The following is a 26,813-nucleotide window of genomic DNA, read 5'->3' as shown; positions in this document are numbered from 1 at the left end:
TGATGTGTCTCTCTTTTTTGTGCACAATTACCTTTTTTTCCTCACTTTATAGAAAAATATTCAGTAATTTTTTTTTATCTATGATTTTTGTAATTTTTTTGTCACTTTTGTACTTTGTTGCTTTATATGCAAATCTTCTGTAAAATATTTTGTTTCCTAACAGATGTTTGCCTTTTTTTGTCACTTTTGTACTTTTTCATCACTATATATGACAATCTTCTGTAAAATATTTCGTTTCCTAATAGATTTTTCACTTTTTTGTCACTTTATATGAAAATTTTCAGTAAAATATTTAATTTCCTAATAGATCTTCAACATTTTTAGTCTTTTTTGTCACTTTTGTACATTCTCGTCACTTTATATGAAAAACTTCAGTAAAATATTTTGTTTCCTAATAGATCTTGGACTTTTTTGTCACTTTTGTACTTTCTCGTCACTTTATATGAAAATTTTCAGTAAAATATTTAATTTCCTAATATATCTTTGACTTTTTTGTCATTTTTTTGTCACTTTATATGTAAATATTCAGTAAAATATTTAATTTCCTAATAGATCTTGGACATTTTTAGTTTTTTTTTTTTGTCACTTTTGTACATTCTCGTCACTTTATGTGAAAATTTTCAGTAAAATATTTTGTTTCCTAATAGATCTTTGACTTTTTTGTCACTTTGTACTTTCTCGTCACTTTATATGAACATTTTCAGTAAAATATTTAACTTCCTAATAGATCTTTGACTTTTTTGTTCTTTTATTTGTCTCTTTTGTACTTTCTCAGCACTTTATATGAAAATCTTCAGTAAAATATTTTGTTTCCTAATAGATCTTTGACTTTTTTGTCATTTTTTTGTCACTTTATATGAAAATCTTCAGTAGAATATTTAATTTCCTAAAAGATCTTTGACTTTTTTTGTCATTTTTTGTCACTTTATATGAAAATATTCAGTAGAATATTTAATTTCCTAAAAGATCTTTGAATTTTTTGTCATTTTTTGTCACTTTATATGAAAATCTTCAGTAAAATATTTTGTTTCCTAATAGATCTTTGACTTTTTTGTCATTTTTTTGTCACTTTATATGAAAATCTTCAGTAGAATATTTAATTTCCTAAAAGATCTTTGATTTTTTTTTTTGTTCTTTTTTGTCACTTTTGTACTTTCTCGTCACTTATATGTTTTCAAATAGATCTTTGACATACTTTGTGTGCGGGTTCCTCCTTTGTTTTCTGTTATGTAAATTAAATGAATGCATCCAGGAAATAATGAATATAATGTTCAGGTTTTGTAGTCCCTGTAGACTGTTTTTCTTTGTGTGATCCTGTAAGTCTCGATCTGCTACTTTCCCAGCGCAGGTCGCTCTCTTCCAACAATAAGCGCTTTCTGTGGCGACTCCTGCGAGCATCTGTACGGATCGCTGGAATTTTTGGTTCCTGTTTGTTTGTTTTCCTTGCGCGATCCCAGTAAACTAATCCATGGAGCGCTTGTTTACCGGAACGAAAAGGGGGGGAAAGAATCTACAACACAAAAAGCAGCGGAGGGGGAAAAACTTCCCACAGTGTCTCTATGGTAATCAGCAGGTGCCTGTGGCCGCCGAGAAGAAGTGAAGCCTTTCTTACGAGCGTGAGAAAGAGCGGCCGAGCCCTCTCCTCCTCCCCCGCGCCTCCGTTCGCCCCCTTTTCTCTTGTACGGTGGCAAAACCCGCCCCAGCGGCAACAGTGGTGCCTGCCAAACGCTCCCTCTGATCCAGCTGCAATGAAAAACGCCACCAACAAAAGACGGGAAGAAAAGGAGAAAGATGGAGAAACTGCGGAAGAGTTTAAGCTGCTGCTTGGCAGTGCCAGGATGCCCAGACCAAACTCACCAGCGGGGCAAGTTTTGCCTCCTGGAATTGATTTGCAATTGCATCTGTTACCTATATGAGAGCATATTAGTTTTCTAATCATATTAAAACAAGTTCATGGCAAATTCTTGCATGTAAATGCTCTGGAAAATACAGAGCAATAGCAACCGCTCCCTTTTTTTTCTTTCTTTTTTTTTTTAAGCTTGCTTGGCTGCGGAAGTTGCAATATTTAGTGATTTATAAAATGTAGAAATTATTTTATTTCATTTTTATCATTTAATTTAATTTTATTATTTATTTTATCAAACACATTAAGTCTTACACTGCTTATACCAGTGGTTCTCAATCCTGGTCCTGGGGGACCCCTGCTCTGCACATTTTGTATGTCTCCCTTATTTAACACACCTGATTGAGATCATCAGCTCATTAGGAGAGAGATCCATGAACTGAACTAACAAGCTGAAGGTCTCAATCAGGTGTGTTAAATAAGAGAGACATGCAAAAGGGTCCTCCAGGACCAGGATTGAGAACCACTGGCTTATACACACAGGACATTATGTAATAATATTTTGTGTTATTTATTTTAGGTCTGTGTAGCCAAATCCAAATATATATGATGTAGCTTACATGATTTTTATTTTTACATACTTATATAATAATGTTTATATAATAAAATTATGTATACATACAGAGATAAAAAATAATGTGTATATATATATATATATATATATATATATGGTAGATATATAAATTGAATTAATTAATGAATCAATTTTTATTCATTCTATTTTTATTTTTATTTTTGCATATATTCTGTCTTTTTTCTACATTTTAACACTGGCTGGCCACAGAGATTTATTATATTATATTATATTATATTATATTATTTATTTAATTATTTAGTTAATTTCACAAGCAACCACTAACTAAGCAAAAAACAAAAACATGTAGCCCTTTAATGTTTTTTTTTTGGTGCATATATTATTTATTTTCTAAATTTTTCTACAGAGATTTTATTTTTTTCCCACAAGAAACCACTAACTATGCATTACACACTAACTAAGTATTATTTTATTTTCTACATTTTTGCTCTCACTGGCAGATTTTTATTTTATTTTATTTTATTTTATTTTATAATCTATTTTTATTTTACTTTATTTTAATTTTTTTTACAAGAAACCACTAACTAAGGATTAAACAACAAATGTTTAGCCTTTCAAATAAATTTATTTTATTGCATTTTTTTTTTTAATTATACATACGTTATTTATTTTTCTACATTTTTGCACTTGCTGGTCACATATGTTTTATTTTATTATTTTTTTAAGTTAATTTAATGTAATTAATTTAAACAAATGTTTAGCCCTTTAATTAATTAATTGATTTATTTATTCATTTATTTTTGCATATATTATTTCTTGTTTTCTGCATTTTTGCACTGGCTGGCCACCAATATTTTATTTTATTTTGTTTTACAAGAAACTACTAACGAATCATTAAACAAAAAATGTTTAGCCCTTTAATTTAATTTTTATTTTTATTTTATTTATTTTTTTAGCATATAATATTAATTTTTTCAACATTTTTGCACTGGCTGCCCACAGATATTTTATTTTATTTTATTTATTTTTATTTATTTTATTTTATTTACAAGAAACCACCTGTTAAGCATTTAACAGATCACATTTATCACTTCAGTGTACATTATAAAATAATTTATAATATTTTAGGTGTATGTGGTTTGTGTGTGTATGCTTTTGTTTTATAAGCATTTATATTTAGCATCATTGTATTGTGTTTTATTTCTAATTTTGATATCCTACATCATATCAGATATAATAAGATTATACTAGATAAAAAGACGCCTCTGCACTTTGAACATCTCATCCACGTTTGTCGCTGTCGGTGGCCTTTCTGCCCTGCGTCCCGTTAATGTGTGGCCCCTCTGCTGGGCCTCCTTTGGACCGCTGCTGGACCGCTGGCTCATTGATATGCAGAGGACGGGTCGAGCGGCACAGCTGCAGGATACCCGCTCCGAGGGGGAGGCCCAGGAAAAACCAACAAAAGAGCCTCTCCCCCCATTCCCGGTTTTCAGAGACTTTAATTCCCTAAATCCTCCAGCTCTCCTCCTCTCCTTCCTTAAACGTCTCCTTTCTCCTCTCACACATTCAGCCTGTCAGCGGCGTTTCCCGTCCTCTAGCGCGTCCCAGCCGTGAATGCGGCGGCGGCGGTGCAGGAAGTCTCCGGAAGTGTCAAGATCTGGTCCCGCTGGGTGTGGGTGCAGCGCCTCTTTCAGCTGACCTCACGCTTTTCTTTTCTTCCTCGGATTTCTGCCTTTCAGTCTTGCTTTAGTTTACTCAGGTCTCACTCTTCTTCATACAAAATTTCATGTTCATTTATAATGGTGCAGGGTTTTAAATATCAAATACATTATGTATTTGAATATACACTACTGCTCAAAAGTTTTGGGATCAGTAAGACTTTTAATGCTTTTTAATGCTTTTCGTCTCATAAAGGCTGCGTATGTTTGATTAAAAATACAGAAAAAACTAATTTTGTGAAATATTTTTACTATTTACAATAGCTGCTTTCTACTCGAATATATTTTGAAATGTAATTTATTCTTGATTTCAAAGCTAGATTTTTTAGCATCATTACTCCAGTCTTCAGTGTCACATGATTCTTCAGAAATCATTCTAATATGCTGATTGATTATCATTGCTATTATTAATATACTTAATAATCCTGATACCTTTTTCAGGATTCTTTGATGAATAAAACTAATTATTAGTAATAAATGAGTATATTAGAATGATTTCTGAAGGATCATGTGACACTGAAGACTGTAATGAGTAATGATGCTGAAGATTCAGCTTAACATCACAGAAATAAATATTTCAAAGTATATTAAAAAATGTTGTTTTGAATTGCTATAATATAATTTTTTCTGTATTTTTGATCAAATAAAGGGAACTTTGAGCATAAGAGAGTTTTTTTAAAAACATTACAAATCTTACTGATCCCAAATTTTGAGCGGCAGTGTATCTTTTTTATAATCTGCTCACCAAGGCTGCATTTATTTGATTAAAAATACAGAAAAAGCTGTAATATTGTGAAATATTATTGCAATTTGAAAATAGTGGTTTTCTATTTCATTATACTTTAAAATGTAATTTATTCCTGTGATCAAAGCTGAATTTTCAGCATCATTACTCCAGTCTTCAGCGTCACATGATCTTTCAGAAATCATTCTAATATACTGTTTTATTATTATTATATTTATTATTTCTTCAGCAACATTGATAATAATCAGAAATGTTTCTTGAGCAGCAAATCAGCATATTAGAATGATTTCTGAAGGATCATGTGACACTGAAGACTGCAGTAATAATGCTGAAAATTCAGCTTTGATCACAGAAATAAATTACATTTTGAACATATAGTCGCATAGAAAATGGTTATTTTAAATTACAATAATATTTCACATTTTTACAGGTTTTTTTGTATTTTTGATCAAAAAAATGCAGCCTTGGTGAGCAGATTAAAAAAAGATACACTGCCACTTTGCAATGCTTTTTAAAAAAGTCCCATTTATTTGATCAAAAATACAAAAAGTAATATGAAATATTATTGCAATTCAAAATAAAAGTTTTTTGCAGATTCTGAAAGGCGGATGTAAACTTTTGACCTCAACTGTATGTCCATCTGAGATGTTTGGCAAACAATGGTCTGTTTAATCAGAATCTAATTTGTTTAGATGTTCCACAGAAACACACTGCAATAACATCAGTCTGTCACGAGTAATACATGCAAAACTGCATGAAAAGTTGTGCGATTGTTCCTGGTTTGCGTCTGCGTCACCGATCAGAGCAAAACAAGAGGCGCGTGTAAGAAAAGTAGAAGTGTTGAGTGTGAGAAAGAGGAAGGAGTGTGAGCTGAGACAGGAAAACACTCGAGTTTACAGGAGAAAACAGAGGTGAAAGAGACGGTCAGACGGATGTGGTGGCCATGATGTGGTCACATGACCAGGTGTGTGTGTGTGTGTGTGTGTGTGTGTGTGTTTTATGAGAGAATATGAAGCGCTGCATGTTTGGTCTGACAGCAGCTGCGTTCCCATAATGCTTTGCGGTAGTGGTTTTATATATATATGCTTGATTTACGATTTATTATTGGTAATGAGGAAGTGAAACGATTATTTTTCGAGGTTTAACTTTGATCATTTATATACAATATGTTTTATTATATCTATTCTGTTCTAGGGCGTTCTAGGACAGTATATTCGTTTTAATTCATGTTCAGAAAAAAAAATTGTTGAAAATTTAAAAAAAATCGATTCAAAGTACAGCAAAAACTGTAAAATTCTAAAATATTTTTATTATTTAAAATAAGTGTTTTCTATTTGAATATATTTTAAATTTGAATTTTTTCCTGTGATTTCAAAACTGAATTTTAGCATCGTTACTCCAGTCTTCAGTGTCACATGAAGCTTCAGAAATCATTCTAATGTGCTGATTTGCTGCTCAAGAAACATTTTGGATTATTATAAATGTTGAAAATAGTTGTGCTGCTTGATATTTTTATGGAAACTGTGATAGATTTTATTTTTTAGAATTCAGACATGAATAGTTGTACAAAATAATTATGTAAAACTATGTAACCAAAAATATATATTTAAATATGAATTTTTAAAGTACAATATTTCACAACATTGTTGTATTAAAATATTTATGAAAATGTTTTGTTTTATTAGAATGATTTCTGAACCATGTGACATTGTCATTACAGCAATAAAAAAATATAATAATATAATAAAAAATTAAATTAAAATACAAAATAATTAAGCAAAACAATAATTTAACTGACTGCACTGAATGTTTAGGTTGGATGTTATTTTTTATTTTAGCTTTACTTATGCTTTAAATAATTTTTTGTAAGCATTCTATTTTTGATATAAAAATATTTATTATTGTTTTACTTTTTATTACGTAATTTTAGTAAGTGTTTTTTTAAATTCAGAAATAATTTATTTAATTCAGTTTTGCATTTAAATATATATATATGTGTGTATAGATATATATGTGTATAGATATAATTGAAAATTTTCTTGATTTAATAAATTTTCAGTAAGTATTTTATTTTAAATGGTTTTATTTGGAAATTATTTATTTGTTTCAGTTTTACATTTTCATTATTATAGTGATTCTGAGCAGGTATTGCATTATTTTGACTGTTTTGTCAAAATATTTTTATAATTTTACATTTTTATGATTAAATTTTTTTTAGGAAGGGTTTTATTTTAAATTTACAGTCTTATGATTTTAGGAATTTTCAGTCAGCGTATTGTATTTGGACTGTTTAGGTTCCATATTTATTTATTTATATATTTATTTTAATTTTACTTATGCTTTTAAAATTTTTTAGCAAGCATTCATTTTACATTTTTATTACTTAATTTTAGTAAGTGTTTTTTTATTCGGATTTGTTATATTTTTTTGTGTTGCATTTTCACTGTATTTACTTAAATATGTAACTGAACATTTTCATGATTTAAATAATTTTCAGTAAGTGTTTATTTATTTTACATTCTCATTATTATAGTGATTTTTAGCAGTTATTGCATTATTTTGACTGTTTTTAATGTCAAAATATGCTTATTAATGCTTATTTTGACCTAATGAAATAGCGTTTTCTGTAAAGGATATGCATTGTCATGCTCTGAATGTTTAGACTGAGTGTTTATTGAGCTAAAGTTCAGCTGTGTGACTGAAAACAGGAACTTGTGACAGATCAGACTTCTGTTTTAAAGCGGCACACGTGTGTGTTCAGTGTGTGTTTCTGGATACAGGGGTGTATAAATTATGGTGTGTGTTTAGTCTTCTGCACATTGTTTTGGATGCATTGGTTTGGTGTGTGTCCGTCAAGAATGACCGTCCTGTGTGCGTCACATAAACTGGCATGAAGACCTGGATTAATCTCACACCTTACACACACACACACACACACACACACACACACACATCTGTCGGTGCCAGTCAGGCCTGAGCTGTGAATCCACTTCCTGTCTGTCCGTTTGAGACGTGTCCGCATTAGCAGACGGGCTGCGGTTGATGCAGCGTCACAAAATAACGCTGCTGGTTTTGTGTTTCTGTAAGTGTGTAAAAGGTCCTGATGTCAGGCCGGACGTGTGAGGCGTTATACGGCGCTCTGCGTGGCGCACATACTGTCCCGGGACTCACTTGGCGTCAGACGGATGTGCTTCTGAAATGCTCGCATAACACTGATCTCGGTTTAGTGCTTTTGAGACGCACAAACCAGATGCAAGAGTCTGTAGAAGTCATTCAAAATTATATCAGTGCCTTTATAATATTTGTTAATGTTTTCAATTATAGTAAAATAGTAATATTGTGAAATATTATACTTTAAAATCTATAATATTTATATTTAAAAATACCTATAATATCTGTTTCCCATTTTATATACTACTTTTGTGTGTGTGTGTGTGTGTGTGTGTATATCTATCTATCTATCTATCTATCTATCTATCTATCTATCTATCTATCTATCTATCTATCTATCTATCTATCTATCTATCTATCTATCTATCTATCTATCTATCTATCTATCTATCTATCTATCTATCTATCTATCTATCTATCTATCTATCTAGTTCATGTAGCATGTTTATGTAAATTCAATGCTGAATGCTGCCTTTACTCTTGACTGAATTGCCTAGCAACTTTTTGATGCCTGTTTTTGTTGTTTATTAAATATTATTACTCAATAAATGAAAATGTATATAAACTATATTTTAAATAATGTATTTAATAATAGTATTTAGTATTGAGAGATGTGCGTGCATTCGTGGTGATTTTAGTTAACGTTACATTGTTCGGCCTTTAGATGGCGACATGAGACCGTTTTATGAGTGAGCAGTTAATAGTGACTTTGCGACTTTTAAAATGAAAAGTTAAGCGGAAGTTATTTTTATCTTCAACAACAGCGAATAAATGCACTGAGCAGCAAAATCACCCGTAACAGATGAACTGATAGTAACGCTTTCTTCAGTAAACATCAAGCGGCAACCTCCCGCTCTCTCTATTGAAACCAACACGGAAGTGTCTTAAACTGCAGTTCATGGACTGGCCGCTAGAGACTGGCTGCAAAAGGGAGTCAGTCCCATTGACTCCCCATGTTAAAATGTCCAACTTTACAGCAGAAAAACGTATGTTTACAGCCTGGTTCAAAAAATGCTTTTGGTCTATATAGCTAGTTTTGCCTTTCATGTCAACTGTGAGGGGGGTGAATTTTTTTATAACTCATCCGTTTAAGTCATATTAAGCCTTAAAGTTCAGCATAATTAAGGGCGTGGCCACTTGAGTGACGGGGGATTGCCGCTGACGTCACGGATACTACGTCCATATTTTTTACAGTCTATGATAAACATTCAAACTAATGTCATATCATCATGAATATGAATAATGAATGCACTATCAGATGCAGGTACGTTAATCACTCGCTCAGTCCATCTCTCTGTGATAATACTCAAACGTGATGATATCATGATATCATGAATACGACACAGCTGCTGACCAATCAGAATTGAGGAATGGAACTAACCGTTTTATAATACAGTAATACAGTAGGCTTTCAATGAAACAACTCAACATTCCTTCGTTACTGACGTTTTGGAATTAGTAACGAAGCTTATGCTCAGCTGACCAACCGTCAAACTTTGATTTGAATTCGTGGCGGAAGGAATAGTTCGCACAAAAGAGGGCTTTTAAAGACACTCCGTTGATATTTTGTTTATGTATTTACACACTCGTGCCGTCGAACTGTTGTATAAACGCAATATCACACGTGTAGACTTGAGATATGGCTGTATATCGGCACGGTTGTGATTCGCCGTAGGCACGAGGCCGCAGGTAATCACAGAATTGAAATTAATTTCAATTTTACATTTATGTTTTTTGTGTTGCATTTTAACTGTACTTACTTAATTTTACATTTTTATGATTTAATTTTCAGATTTTTTTATTTAATAAATTTTTATTATTATAATTTTTTTAAGATTTATTTTTTGGCCTTTTTGCCTTTATTATGATAGGACAGGTCAGGTATGACAGGAAGTGAAGTGGGAGAGAGATTGGGAAAGGTCCTCGAGTCTGGATTCGAACACGGGACACCCGGAGCACAAGGCTTTAATAAATTTTTTTTAATGATTTAATAAATTTTTATGATTTTTTTTTAATTAAAATTATTTATTTATTAGAATTTTACTTTCTATGCTTTTAATAATTTTAGTAAGCATTCTGTTTTGACTGTTTTTATATAAAAATATTTATTATAATTTGACATTTTTGTTATTTAATTTTAGTAAGTGTTTTTTATTTGGAAATGATTTATTTATTTAATTCAGTTTTGCATTTATGATTTTTTTGTGTGTTGCATTTTGACTGTGTTTACTTAAAATATATATAATTTAACTTTTCATGATTTAATTAATTTTCAGTAAGTATTTTATTTTAAATGATTTTATTTGTTTCAGTTTTACATTCTCATTATTGTGGTTTTGAGCAGTTATTGCATTATTTTTAATGTAAAAATATTTTTTTATTAGTTTATAATTTTTTAGTAATGGTTTTATTGCTTTAAATTTACATTCTTATGATTTTAGGAATTTTAGTAAGCGTATTTTTATATAAGATTTTTATTATAATTTTACATTTTTAGCATAAAATAATTTTTAGTTTGTGTTTATTATTTATTTTAATTTTAACTTTTTATAATGTTTAGTAAGTGTTGTATTTTGTTCGTATTTTAAAAATATTTATTATAATTAAAAATATTTATGATTTTATTATATTATAGTTTTTACTATTTTTTTCTTTTGAAATTATGTATTTATTTTAATTTTACTTTCTTATGTGTTTACAATTTTTTTTATATATATATAAAATATTTTTTTAATTTATATATTTTTATTATTTAATTTTTAGCAAGTGTTTTTTTTAAATTTAGAAATAAATGTCAGTTTTACATTCTCATTATTATAGTCATTTTTTATCTAAAAAATTTTTTTTTATAGTTTAATGAGTTCATAGTAAGTGTTTTTATATTAATTGCTGATATTTGGAAATTATTTATTTATGTCAGGTTTACATTCTTTTTAAGAATTTTAATGCATCCTAGCTGAATAAAAATAGCTAATATCCCCAGAAAAACCCTAAAGATTGACACAGTAGTGTATATTTATCATTTGGCAGATGCAAAGCAACAAAGTAAACTTCTAAATGAGGAAGTTAGCGAGCGATTCATCACATACGTTTGCTGCAATGTAATATGTGCTGTGCTTCCTAAAGGAAGTGTGTGTTTGTGAGTTTGAGCGAGGTGCCGGCCCGTCGTGCCACAATGAAAAATGGCAGCAGCAGTGCAAACATATTGGGCATCTGCTGTGGATGAGAGTCTTAAGTACACGGGGCTGAAGGACAGATGTTGTGGCGTTCGCTCTGCTCCTCCCCAGTTGTTATGAATCAGGTGGACTCATTTGTAATGCTTTAGCTTTATTGAAGCACTGAAACTCCGCATCCGCAGAGAGAGAGAGAGAGAGAGAGAGACGACCGCCGGCCGGACGATCTTCAACGCTGCTCTACTTTCTGCACAAACACACACACCAGCTTTGCTATATCCTATATATTTTAGTTTTTTTTTATTAGACTGTCATATGTGACCAGGCTTTTTGTAAACTAATTTTTTTGTATCCCTAAAATATTTTTTTAAATAATTTATTATTTAATATATTTTTTCCTTGTGATGGTGAGTTTTGTGAGCTGGTTTTATTTATTATTTTACATTTTATAACAGAATTAATTTTAAGTTTAAGTGTGTTTTGATTGCTTTTAGTTGGAAGTTATTTATTTGATTTTTTATTTAATAAATTAGTTTTAGTACGTTTTTATTTAAAACATAATAATCTCACATTTTTGTTATTTAATAATTTTTAGTAAGTATTTTTACGCACTATTTGCATGATTTATTTTTATATTAAATTATTTGTTTGTTTCAGCTTAACATTCTTACTATTTTTTTTCTAATTATTAGTAAGTGCTGTATTCTGTTTAAAACTAATTATAATTTTACATTTTTATGATTTCATTAATTTTCAGTATGTATTTAATTCTTTTTTAGTAAGGGTTTTATGATTTTAAGGCATTTTCAGTAAGCGTTTGGGCTGTTTTTATATAAAATATTTATTATAATTTTACATTTCTATCATTAAATATTTTTTTATTATTTTTAAAATTTGTAAATTATTAATGTTTTACATTCTTATGATTTTAATTTATTTTGACTTTTTGTTATGAAGATATTTATTATAGTTCTATTTTTTAATTATTTTATTTTTTACTAAACTTTTTCATTTGAAATTATTTATTTGAAATTTTTTTCTTATGATTTTAATAATTTTTAGTCATTTTAATTTATTTTGTTTTAAAGATATTTATTATAATTTTAATTTTGTTATGATATATTTATTTATTTTTCGTTTGAAATTATTTCACTTTTACTTATGATTTTATTAATTTTTAGTAAGCATTCTAATTTTACTGTTTTTAGATAAAAAAAAATATTTATTATAATTTTACATTTTTATTGTTTAATTTTTTGTAAATGTTTCATATTTTTTATATTTTGGAAATTATTTTTTATTTAAATTACTTGTTTTAAAGATATTTATTATAGTTTTATTTTTTATGATTTTACTGTTTTTTTTTTCATTTGAAATTATTTATTTTAATTTTAATTATGATTTTATAAATTTTAGCATTCTATTTTGACTGTTTTTATATTAAAAATGTATTATATTAAATTAAATATATACATTTTTATTATTTATTTTTTGTAGGTGTTATATTATTTTTTAGATTTTTATATTATTTATTTTAATTAATTTTGACTTGTTTTAAAGATATTAATTTTTTTTAGGATTTTAATAAATTTGTACACTTTTTTTATCTGAAATTTATTTATTTTAATTTTACTTTCTTACGATTTTAATAATTTTTTTAGTAAACATTGTATTTTGACTATTTTTATATAAAAAAATGTATTATTATGTACTTTTTAGTTAGTGTTTTATTTATATATTTATTTTTTGGGAATTTTAAATTTTACATTTTTATTGTTTACATTTATTTTGTCTTGTTTTAAAGATATTTATTATAATTTTATTTTATTTTATTTTTTATTTTTTTACAAATTTTGTTCTCTTGAAACTATTTATTAATTTATTTTAATTTCACTCTCTTATGATTTTAATCATTTTTAATAAGCATTCTATCTTGACTGTTTTTAGATCAAATTATTTATTATAATTTTAAATTTGTTATTTTAAAAATATATCAAATATAATTTACTTTTTTATAATTTTATAAGTTTTTACTAATATTATTTTCTAATGATTTCAATAATTTTTAGTGTTGTATTTTGACTTCTTATTTGAAAAATATACGAAATATAATTTACATTTTATTATTTCATTTTATTTTATTAGTTTTTACGACTATTATTTTTTTTCTTTTGAAATAATGTATTTATTTTAATTTTATTTTCTTATGGTCATTTTAAAAAAAGCATAATTAACTCACTAGCATTATTCGACACCACTGAAGTTCACATTTGCACATCCAAACTTGTTTATCATCATGTGAAGGGTCCTGTAGAAAAGGAAAAGTTGAAATTGTTAGAACTCTAAGCTTTAGGAAATATGCATTCACTATGAAAAAGCTGGGAGTGATGTGAAGTTTGTGCTGTAAAATGCTCATGTTTGGCAGCAGAATTGTGAGTTTGGATGACAAATGCGTGTGTAGTCGCTCTGTTACGGGCCAGTCGCCGCTCCTCTGGTCTGTCACAGCTGAAATGAGCCGAAAGCCGCTAAAAATCAGCGAGACAGACGTTTGCCGAGACACATCCACACTTTAGTGACAGAGGAAATGGGCCAATTAAGGACAGCTTGCTCAGACCCTGCATGGGGTTAATATTCAACTCCCGTAATTAAAAATAAATTACACTTTTCCTGGATAACTATTCAAACTGTCTCTGCCTTTCTGACGCGCTGCAGACTCTTTTTCCAATTGCGCAACATCTGGTGCAGTGATTTCTGCAGCGTCCTCAGCACAAATTGATTTCGCTTGCAGAATACGCCAGCAGTTTTTGTGCGTGCTTTCCGACGCTTTCTCTTCTGCTGTTTTGGAAACGGAGGTGTTTTGCTGTTGTTTGGAGCTCAAACAAGGTTTTAAATCTAAATTTAGACGCATGCTTGACTCATTGTTTCGTTACGCAGTTATGATCGTTTCCTAAAGGTTCAGCTCTCTGTTCAATAAATGTTCTTAACCCTGTGAAGCCTCACGTGGGAAATCATAGTCAAAAAAGGTTTGCATATGTGTTTTTGTTGAGTGTCATATTTGATACAGTCATAATTATGAGATTAAAAGTCAAAGTTAGGACATAAAAAGTCTTTTTAATCTCATAATTACAACATTTCATCTCAGAAGTATGACAGAATTTCAGGCCACATTGTCATAATTCCAACTTTGTATTTTATAATTTTGGCATAGTATGTCTATTTTTACTTTTTCTATCAAAATTATGACTTAGTGTGTCATAATTTGTGAGATGAAAATTCAAAATTGATGTACTAAGTCATAAAAAGTTTAAATCATGACATACTGAATTGATATTATGAAGTGAATAGTTGTAATTATGACACAATAAGTCCATTTTGAGATAAAAAAGTTATAATTTACATACTGTGATTTTAAATTATTTTTGTGTTTATTTTTTATTTTAATTGTCATTTTTATTTCATTTATAATTTCCTTTTTTGTAGTGATGGGCACTTTTGAAAATACAGATTTTTTTTTTTTTAATTTGTGTGATATTTTTATTCATTTAATATTAAATTGATTTTTAATTATTTTTGTATTGTTTATTCTTTTATTTTAATTGTCATTTTTATTTTATTTGTATTTTTTTTATTTGTGTGATTATTTTTATTCATTTAATATTAAATTGATTTTTTATTATTTTTTATTTTAATTGTAATTTTTTTATTTCTTTTTTTAGTCTTTTTTTGTGTGATCATTTTTATTAATTTAATATTAAATTTATCTTTTTATTTTAATTGTAATTTTTATTTTACTTGTAATTTCTTTTTTTAGTTTTTTTTTTAGTGATGGGCCCTTTTGAAAATACGTTTTTTTTTTTATTTGTGATATATTTTTATACATTTAATATAGAAAATAAAAAGTTTAGATTATGACATGATCAGGCTATACTTTTAAGATAAAAATCATAATTATTAGATAAGTTGAAATTATGATATACTGAATCAAAATTATGAGATGGATAGTCATAATTATGACACAATAAATCAATTTTGAGATAAAAGTTATAATTATGACACACTAAGTTATCATTTTTAGATAAAAAGTAAAAATTGACATACTAAGTCATAATTATAAAATAAAAAGTTGAAATTATGACATGATCAAGCCATACTTTAGAGATAAAAACTCATAATTATGAGATTAAAAGTCAAAGTTATGACATAAAAAGTCTTTTTAATTTCATAATTACAACTATTATCTCAAAAGTATGACTTCATCATGTCATAGTTTCATGCCACATTGTCATAATTCCAACTTTTTATTTTAGAATTATGGCATAGTATGTCTATTTTTACTTTTTATCTCAAAATTGACTTATTGTGTCATTATTTTTTTAGATAAAAACTCAAAATTGATGTACTAAGTCATAAAAGGTTTCAATTATGACATACTGAGTTGAAATTATGAGATAGACATAATAAATTAATTTTGAGATAAAAAGTTATAATTATGACACACTAAGTCTTAATTTTGAGATAGAATGTACAAATTGACAGACTAAGTAATAATTATAAAATAAAAAGTCAAAATTGACATGATCAGGCCATACTTTAGAGATAAAAGTCATAACTATTAGATAAAAAGTTTCTATTATTGATATACTGAATCGAAATTATACTAAATTACAATTTTAAAATAAAAAGTTGTAATTATGATACACTTAGTTATAATTCTGAAATAAAAATTTGTATTTATGACACACTAAGTTATAATTTTTAGATAAAAAGTAAAAATTGACATATTAAGTCATAATTCTAAAATAAAAAGATAAAATGATGACATGATCCGGCCATACTTTAGAGATAAAAAGTCATATATGAGGTAAAAGTTAAAATTATTAGATAAAAAGTTTAAATTATGACATACTGAGTCAAAATTATGAGATGTATAGTCATGATTGTGACACAATGAGTAAATTTTGAGACAAAAAGTTATAATTATGACACCCTAAGTCATAATTTTGAGATAAAAAGTGCAAATGTACTTTTACATTTTTTTACACATTTAAAAATTTTTCTTAGCTGACAATTCTGACTTTTTTTCTTGTGAATTTGTATCTTACAAGTCTAAGTTTATAACATGCAATTCTGAAAAAACAAAATCTGAATTTTGAGTTACAAACTCGCACTTCTGATAAAGAAAAGTCATAATTAAGAGTCCAAAAAGTCAAAAAAAAGAAAAAAGTTTGAGATTAGATTTATTTTTATGACATTTTTATTGTTATGACATAAAAAGTCTTTTTATCTCATAATTACAACATTTTATCTCAAAAGTATGACTTCATCATAGCATAATTTTTATTTCATAATTATGACATAGTATGTCGATTTTGCTTTTTATCTTGAAATTATGATTTGGTGTGTCATAATTATAACTTTTTATCTCAAGATTGACTTATTCTGTCATAACTTTTGAGATGAAAACTTAAAAGTGATGTTCTAAGTCATAAAAAGTTAAAATTATGACATACTGAATCGAAATTATGAGGTAAATAGTCAAAACTATGAGAAAGTCAGAATAACAACAAAAAAGCCATTATGACACTTTAAGTCATAATTTAAGATAATAATAAAAAACAATAGTTTTGAGATAAAAAGTAAAAATTAACATACTAAGCCATAATTATACAAAAAGTTATACAAAAAAGTTTAAATTAAGACATTATGATATGAAATTATGACATGATCAGGCCATATTTTTGAGATAAATTTTTTTTTAATTATGATTTAAAAAAGTCATAATTATTAGATAAAGTGATTTAAGATTGTATGTGAAACAGCAAACTTTTGATCTTGTTAATCATTTTAAGACCTTAGAAGTGTGCATATCAAATATGTGACCCTGGACCACAAAACCAGTCTTAAGTCGCTGGGGTATATTTGTAGCAATAGCCAAAAATACATAGTATGGGTCAAAATTATTGATTTTTCTTTTATGCCAAAAATCATTAGGAAATTAAGTAAAGATCATGTTCCATGAAGATTTTTTGTAAAATTCCTACTATAAATATATCAAAATGTAATTTTTGATTAGTAATATGCATTGTTAAGAACTTAATTTGGACAACTTTAAAGGGGATTTTCTCAGTATTTTGATTTTTTTGCACCCTCAGATTCCAGATTTTCAAATAGATGTATCTCAGTCAAATATTGTCCTATCCTAACAAACCATACATCAATAGAAAGCTTATTTATTGAGCTTTCATATGATGTATATATCTCAGTTTTGTCAAATTTAACCTTATGACTGGTTTTGTGGTCCAGGGTCACATATGATCGTTTTTACTATGTTTAATATTAAATAAAACCTGATGTTTTCTATTGTGTTCTCTTTCCCTACAGGAGAGTACATAAAGACGTGGAGGCCGCGGTATTTCTTACTGAAGAGTGACGGTACGTTTATCGGCTACAAGGAGCGGCCGCAGGATGTGGATCAGCTGGAGACGCCGTTAAACAACTTCTCCGTGGCACGTGAGTCTCTCACACACACCTCACGTACTACAGCCTGCAATCAAATCTGGGATCGTCGTAACGCATGTGTGCGCATGAAACTGAATGAAGTACTAGTGCTTGCCGCATAATGCGCATTGTGTAAACTACACATTGTTTCAGAAAAACAGTATGTGAACAGCAATAATGAACAGTTTTTATGACACGCAGTGTGTGCAATTTCTTAAATAATCAGTTTAGTTATTTTTCTGAACAAGAATATTTGTTATGGAAGCTTAGAAACATGAAAAAAAACATGGAGGTTTTTATTTTCTAAAGTCTGAATTGTGAAAAAGTTCAAAAAAGTTTGGATTTTGACATAAACTCAGAAAAAGGTCAAAAGTATGAGATTTGAAAGTTTGAATTGCCTTTTTTATTTTTCCTTCCATAGCAGAACTTCCTTAAGAGATGCTTTCATTATTTCAGTTTAATTAGCAACATAATAAGTAGTTCTTTTTGCACCTTCTAAAGTATTTCTTTTTATGAAATTGGCAAGTGACATACATTTTGTTTGATAAATGGCACAGAGAAAGTTTTAACACATCTTCAATACACAAAAATGAGAAGCAACTATTAAATATATTGTAAATATAAAACTAAACATCTTAGTGCATTTCATGTATATATTTCAGATTAAATTGCATAAGTTATTTTAAAAAATTGCATATTAGACATTTTGTTCAATAAATGACACTTTGAATGTGTTCAAAATGATGCATTATTCGGATATTACACTAATGTTGTATTTTTGTTTCAAAATTAGACATTTAGTTTTATAAATGATACTGTAAATGAATTAATTTGGATATTATACTGATGGTATATTTCATGCATGTTAAATTTAAGTATATAATTTCAGTCTGATTTGCAAGTGTTTTTGAAAAATGATTGCGTATTAGAGATTTAGTTTGATAAATGACACTTTAAAAGAGTTCAAAACAATGCGTTATTCTTATATTACACTAATGTTGTTGTTTTATGCATGCTTAATATAAGTATAACATTTCAGGTATTTTTTTATAAAGTATTTCAAATGAAATGAAAAGCAAAAATTAAATATATTGTAAATATGAATCTAATCTTAGTGCATTTAGTAAATGATTTCAGAAGAATTTGCAACAAGTTTTGCTTGTAAATTATTTTTTTAAATTATGCATATTAGACATTTAGTTTAATAAATGAGTTCAAAATGATGCATTTAATGTTGTGTTTTATGCATGCTTAATACAAGTATATAACTTCAGGTAGTTTTTGTTTCAAAATTAGACATTTTGTTTGATAAATGATATTATTATCAGTTTGGATATTATACTGATGTTATATTTCATGCATGTTTAAGTATATAATTTCAGGCTGATTTGCAAATGTATATTTGAAAAAAATATTGCATATTAGACATTTAGTTTGATAAATGAATGATGAAATGAGTTCAAAACTATGCCTTATTCCGATATTACTTTAAGTAAATAATTTCTAATTTGCAACAAGTTTTGTTTCTAAATTATTTAAAAAAAATGAATGCATATTAGACATTTAGTTTGATAAATGACACTTCAAATGAGTTCAAAACAATGCATGTAATGTTGTATTTTATGCATGCTTCATTTCAGGAAGTTTTTGTTTCGGCATTGTACTGATGTTATATTCCATGCATGTTTAAGTATACAAATGTTTTTGAAAAATGATTCCATATTAGACATTTTCTTTGATAAATGACACTTTAAAAGAGTTCAAAACGATTGCATTATTTCGATAATACACTAATGTTGTTATTTAATGCGATGCGTGTAATGTAATGCATGCTTAATTTAAGTATATCAGTTCAGGTAGTTTTTTTATAAAGTATTTTTTGTTTCAAAATGATACTATAATCAGTTTGAACATACAGATGTTATATTTCATGCATGTTTAAGTATATAATTTCAGGCTGATTTGCAAATGTTTTTGAAAAATGATTGCATATTAGACATTTAGTTTGATGAATGACACTAAAAAGCGCATTATACGGAAATAAGACATAAAGTTGCAGCAAAGTTTCCTTAAAAAGACAAAAATGAGACTCGAGCATTAAATATCTTGTAAACATAAAAGGTATGGCAGTGTATTTGGTGCACGCTTAATGTAATTTATTATGCATGAGTGGACTTGACGTTATTCTTCGACTAGTTCCATCTGACCTCCGTCGACTGGAACAGTTTGATGTTTCCTCGAGGGACGTGCAGAACATATTAAAGACGTCTCCTCGAGTCGTACCTCAGCAGAATTTGGTGAAGAAGCCCCGGCATGGCTGCGAAAACTGTTGAAATGATTGAACAGACTAATTAGACAGCCATAATGTTTGTTCAAGAGAACGCTTCCTCCCTGACACTTGTGAAATATAGTGGTTATTAAGTGGCTGATCCTCATTATTTATCTCGCCGCTGATGGAGGCTCGGGTTGAAGCGTTGGATCTCAGTGGTGGTCTCACCCGGGTCCTCCATCTCGTCGACAGGCCGTTTGTGTCGTCTCTTACGTGACACATGTCTCCTCCACGCTCGCTCCTCGACATATGTTTGCGGGAACGCGCCGGCAGAATCGCTGCTGGATATTGGAGGCGATTGTGCTTTGTGGCGCTGAAAGCATAAGTTTTCCTCTTTGAGTGAGCACTTTTGAGGGCAGAGAACACAGACGCAGCTTATTTCGCATGCTCTCCCAAAAAGACACGACTTTGAGTTTTTAACAACTGATGACAGTCCCGTTTTCCTCGTATGCAGTTGCGTTTCAAGATGTAAAACTTCATTTCTAACCTCGCAAAACACTCTTCCGAGTAAATGTTTAGAGTAAACAACGTTATTGCATTATTGCACCCAATATTAATGTATTTTCAGTATTAAAACAGTATTAAACGTCACTTTAAATCAATTAAAAAATTTATTGTTTCAACAGAATTTGCAAAACATTGTTGTTAGGAGTATTATTATATTATTGCACACAGTATTGCACACAATATTGTGCAATATATTATATTATTGCACACAAAATTAATTAAAACATTGCATTATTTGGAGATTAAACTAAAGTTGTGCTAAAGTTTTAACACAAATAGAAATGTGAAGCAAAAATTAAATATACTGTAAATATAAGACCAATTGCAGTGTATTTCATGCATGTTAATATTTCTGTATATAATTTTAGGTTAATTTGCAACATGGCTTTTTTTTTTATTTTTTATAAACGCTTTAAATGAGTTAAAAACAACAAGCATCAGTGTGTGAAAGGATAATGAAAGCAGGATTTATTGATTGTCAAAATCAGATTTGCCGCATTTCTTTTCACAAGTTTTTAGATGTAAAACTTCATTTCAAACCTTGCATAACACTCTTCGAGCAAATATTAGGAGTAAACAACATTATTGCATTATTGCACACAATATTAATGTATTTTCAGTATTAAAAATTGTATTAAACGTCACTTTAAATCAATTAAAAAATGTATTGTTTCAACAGAATTTGCAAAACATTGTTGTTAGGAGTATTATTATATTATTGCACACAAAATTAATTAAAACATTGCATTATTTGGAGATTAAACTAAAGTTGTGCTATCACAAAACCAGTCTTAAGTCGCTGGGGTATATTTGTAGTAATAGCCAAAAATACATTGTATGGGTCAAAATTATTGCTTTTTCTTTTATGTCAAAAATCATTAGGATATTAAGTAAAGATCATGTTCCATGAAGATTTTTTGTAAAATTCCTACTGTAAACATATCAAAATGTAATTTTTGATTAGTAATATGCATTGTTAAGAACTTAATTTGGACAACTTTAAAGGTGATTTTCTCAGTATTTTGATTTTTTACACCCTCAGATTCCAGATTTTCAAATAGATGTATCTCAGTCAAATATTGTCCTATCCTAACAAACCATATATCAATAGAAAGCTTATTTATTGAGCTTTCATATGATGTATATATCTCAGTTTTGTAAAATTTTACCTTATGACTGGTTTTGTGGTCCAGGGTCACATATAGAAATGTGAAGCAAAAATTAAATATACTGTAAATATAAGACCAATTGCAGTGTATTTCATGCATGTTAAATATTTCTGTATATAATTTTAGGTTAATTTGCAACATGGCTTTTTTTTTTTTTTTTTATAAACGCTTTAAATGAGTTAAAAACAACAAGCATCAGTGTGTGAAAGGATAACGAAAGCAGGATTTATTGATTGTCAAAATCCGATTTGCCGCATTTCTTTTCACAAGTTTTTAGATGTAAAACTTCATTTCTAACCTCGCATTACACTCTTCGAGCAAATATTAGGAGTAAACAACATTATTGCATTATTGCACACAATATTACTGTTGAATTTAATGCAAAGTGACAGAAAACGACACTTTAAATGAATTTTGCATTAAATGAACCATAAAATGACCATATTATTTAAAGCATCCGTGTGTGAAAAGAAAACAGAAGAAGGATTTATTAATCATCAATATCAGATTATCTTGTTTGACATTTGTTTGCATTTTTTGCAACAGCTTTTTCTCATTTTTAACATTGCAAAACACTCTTGTGAACAAATGTTAGAAGTAAAAAACATTATTATATTATTACACACAATATTAATGTTGATTATTATACAAAGTGACAGAAAATGTCAGTTTAAATGAATTAAAACATTGCATTATTTAGATATTAGACTAAAGTTGTGCTAAAGTTTTTACACATCTTAAATAGACAAAAATGAGAAGCAACCAGAAAATATATTGTACATATAAAACTGATCGCAGTGCATTTCATGCTTGTTAATATTTCAGTATATCATTTTAGATTAATTTGCAATATGGCAAGTGGTTTTTATTTATAAACACTTTAAATAAGTAAAAAAAATATATATATATATTTTAAGCATCCGTGTGTGAAAGGAAAACTTTTCTAGACGAGTAAAAATTATTTTCTTTTTTCCAAGAAAAAACAAGTCAAAATTAAAAACAATAAATTTTGACCAAAAAAATGAAACAAGCAATAAAAAAATAAATATACACACATTTAAATAAATATAGAAAAAATTTAATAGAAATAAATTAATTGTATATAAATATATAAAAAATTAAATAAAAATGTAAAAATATATAATTGAAAACATCATGCATTTTTTAAGAAATCTTTGATTTCCTTTTAACTTAAATATAGAAAAAATAGATAAAACAAATTACATGTAGTATACAAATATAAAAATGTGAAAATATAAAAATTTATAAATATATACACACTTAAATTAGAAAAATAATGCGAAAAATGTTTTTTTTTTAATTCTAGAATCTTAATATAATAAAATTCATTTAATTGAAATTAAAATAAATATAAATAAATTAAATTAAAATAAATTAAATAAATAATATGTAAATATATACACACTTAAATGTAGAATAAATATGAAAAACATAAATCAAAATATATTAATTACATATAAATATATAAACATTTAAATAAATGTATATTTGGAAACATCATGCAATTTTTCAGAAATTTATTTACCTTTTAACTTAAATATGAGAGGATTTTTTAAATCAAGAAGAATTTTCTAGACAATTAAAAAATATTGTCTTGTTTTCAGAAAAAACTTAAGTCAAAATTAAGTGCTTTTTTTGCAAATAATCTTGTTTTCTGTTTGAAATAAGAGTTTTTTGCTTATACGGTTGGCAGATTATTTTGCTTAAGCAAAAAAAATAAAAAATAAAAATAAAAATAAAAATTTTGACTTCTCTAAAAAATCCTCCTTGAAGAATTTGTAGATATTTTGGCTGGAAACAAGACAAAAAATATAAGAAAACATGTTTGCAGTGCTCTTATGCAATTAATGGGTTCCTGCTTGTGTTTTAGCCCAGATTTCCCTGTGAAAGTGCATGGTATATTGAAGTGTGTAAGTTTGCATGTGAAGCGCAGTGCACCTGTTCGGCGCTCCCTACTGAGTGTGTGTGATGTAGTGCTGGAGAAACTCTCAGATAAAGATAAATGATTGTTGCCGTCATTTCTCTCGCTGTCCGTGTCTCTGGTGTGGTTTTCCCCGGATGTGTCCAGAGTGTCAGCTGATGAAGACGGAGCGGCCCAAACCCAACACATTCATCATACGCTGCCTGCAGTGGACCACTGTCATTGAGCGCACCTTCCATGTGGAGAGCCCCGAGGAGCGGTCAGACACACACACACCTGCATATGTCCTCCTTACTCACTGTATATTCAGCTTCAATTACAGAGAAACTAGTGTGCATGAATTATTAGGGTTATTAGCTCAAACTATAACCATAAAAAAACATTAACATTACTTAAAATAGACATAAAATAAATAGGAATATAATTATCATTATAATAATAAAATAAAATATTGTTAAAAACTTCTTATTTATATTTAGTGTACTTATTAAAAATATCTTAAAAACTTAAACTGAAATAAAAATTACAAAAAAACACAAAATTGCTAAAAAAAATTTAACCAAAGTTAAAATGAAAAAGTTATTACCAAGAACTTTATATATAATTCCACTGAAAAAGAAATAATAGTAAAAAGGAAAAAATAATAACATCTATTATTAAAATTAAATAAAAATAAAATAAAATAAATAAATATATAAACATTTAAAATAAATATATAAAAATATGTAATTGGAAAACATCATGTATTTTTTAAGAAATCTTTAATTTCCTTTTAACTTAAATATCGGGAAAAAAAAGATAAAATAAATTATATGTGAATATATACTTATTGAAATTAATAAAGAAAAATAATGGAAAAAACTAAGTAGAAATAAATTAATTATTTATAAATTTATAAACACTTAAATATATTGTTTGGAACATCATGCATTTTTTTAAAGAAATCTTAGATTTCCTTTGAACTTAAATTTAGAAAAAAAGAAAAAAATAGATATATAACATAAAGTATACATATTTAAAAGACTTATTTATATATACACAATTAAATTTGAAAAATCATTTGTTGAAAATTAAAAAATATATATTTTGGAACTTTAATATAATTCATTTGATTGAAATAAAATAAGTAAATAAAATAAATAATATGTAAATATATACACATTTAAATAAATATAATTGGAAACTTCATGCACTTTTTAAAAAAATCTTTGATTTCCTATTAACTTAAATATAGAAAAAAAGATAAAATAAATTTAATAAAGATAAAATAAAAAGTATGCACATTTAAAGTAATTATATATATATATATATACACACACACTTAAATTAAAAAAATCATGCATTTGTTGAAAATTAAAAAAAAGAATTTAAATTTAATAAATATTATTTTTTTTTAATTAGTAAAAGCAAAAAAAAAAAAAAAAGTAAAAATATACACATTTAAATAAACTAAAATAAACCTGAAATAAATTAGGTGTAGGTGTACTCCTTGGAAATGTATTTATTTTAAGTTGTTTCTACTTAAAATTTCAAGTTGACTAAACTAAAAAACATTAAGTCAGCGGGGTAACAAATTATTTTAAGTTGAAACAACTTCTTAAAACATTTTTTTTGTACAGTGCTGTTGTTTATTAAAATCAGATGAAAGTTTTTCATTAGTGTAATAATATCCAAGCAATTTACAAAGAAACATCACAAGCAGTTTGTCATAAACCCCAACAATATTTGCAGTACAAGAAGCATTGGTTTGCATGTTTGTGTTTTGTAGGGAGGAATGGACCAAAGCCATCCAGACTGTGGCCGACAGTCTGCAGAAACAAGAGGAGGAGATGATGGACGCGTCTCCAGACCACATGGACATGGAGATGTTTCTGACCAAACCCCGGCACAAAGTGGTAAAGAAAACAGATGCTATTCGAAATGATCAAATATTAATATCAAATAGCATTTCTTTGTATTCTGAACGGCTGATGTGTGTTTCAGACTATGCATGACTTTGAATACCTCAAACTGCTGGGAAAAGGCACTTTTGGGAAGGTGATTCTGGTGAAGGAAAAAGCAACGGGAAAATATTACGCCATGAAGATCCTCAAGAAAGAAGTGATTGTAGCCAAAGTGAGTAACAGCTGGAAAAAATATGAAAAATATTAAACGTGTTTATGTACTTATTTTGAGTACAATTTTGTATGCCCTGGTCTTAAAGATCTTCTGAATGCATCTCTTTCAGGTTTTAAAAATAATGTTGTTGTCAAATATTGAAGGGATTGCTCAAAAATAAAAGTAGTTGTTTGTAAATTTTATTTTGATTTGAATGAAAAAGATTAATTAAATTGTAAATTTTTTATGCATTTTTTTATATCAATACAATTATATTAAAATATTACATATTAAAATAATATTAAAATAAAAAATATTAAAATTTAAATCCATTAAATTGTAAAAATGTTTATAAATTGTTAAATTGTTAAAGTTATATGAATTCAGTTGATTAGACATGATTTTTGATTATTGAAAACTTACTTCACAGAATCTTTAAAAAAATAAAACAGAATATAGGGAAGAAAATACAGAATTTGGGAAAAAATAAAATTGTAATTCAATTGTATAAGTTTAAATCTGTAATTAAAGTGTGTAAGTTGATGATTTCAGTTAATAGAACATGCATTATCATTACTAAAATATAAATAGCCATTAATTTTTTTCCCATTAAAAATTGGAAAATTAAAATGGAAAAATCCAGAAAGATTTTAATTAAAACAAAAGATGAATTTGGAAAAAATTTAATTGATTTCATATGGCCCTAAAAATGTAATTTTTTTACTTAAAAAACTGTTTAAATGTAACACAAATTTACCTGTTGTTAAAAAAAATTCAATTCAAATGCAGGAAAAAAATCTGAATCCAGGAAAAAATATATATTGAATTTGGGAAAAAATTAGACTGAATTTGTTAAAAATAAATAAATAAAACAGATTTCATAGTGTCATAAAAAGTTAAATATATATTTTTTTATACATAAAAATGAAATTTTTGTTAAACATTAAACCAAAAAAAACTATATAATAAACTAATAAACAGCAACAACAACAACAAAAAAAAATCACAAAATCGCTGAAACTTTAA

General features: G+C 27.5%; 1 protein-coding gene across 1 annotated transcript in view; it reads left to right on the top strand.

The window, feature by feature from the left end:
- The window catches only part of LOC141296202 (RAC-alpha serine/threonine-protein kinase-like), a 53,182-nt gene that overhangs the window by 25,721 nt on the left and 648 nt on the right, over positions 1 to 26,813 (top strand). Inside the window, exons 3-6 of the mRNA XM_073827478.1 lie at positions 17,627 to 17,755; positions 23,838 to 23,949; positions 25,459 to 25,585; positions 25,674 to 25,805. Of these exons, the coding sequence (XP_073683579.1) occupies positions 17,627 to 17,755; positions 23,838 to 23,949; positions 25,459 to 25,585; positions 25,674 to 25,805 (500 nt within the window). The remainder of the gene's footprint in view (positions 1 to 17,626; positions 17,756 to 23,837; positions 23,950 to 25,458; positions 25,586 to 25,673; positions 25,806 to 26,813) is intronic.

The sequence above is a fragment of the Garra rufa genome, chromosome 21, assembly GCF_049309525.1.
Source record: "Garra rufa chromosome 21, GarRuf1.0, whole genome shotgun sequence".
Lineage (NCBI taxonomy): Eukaryota > Metazoa > Chordata > Actinopteri > Cypriniformes > Cyprinidae > Garra > Garra rufa.
Note: the sequence above shows the minus strand (reverse complement) of the source record. Positions and strands in the feature narration are given on the sequence as shown.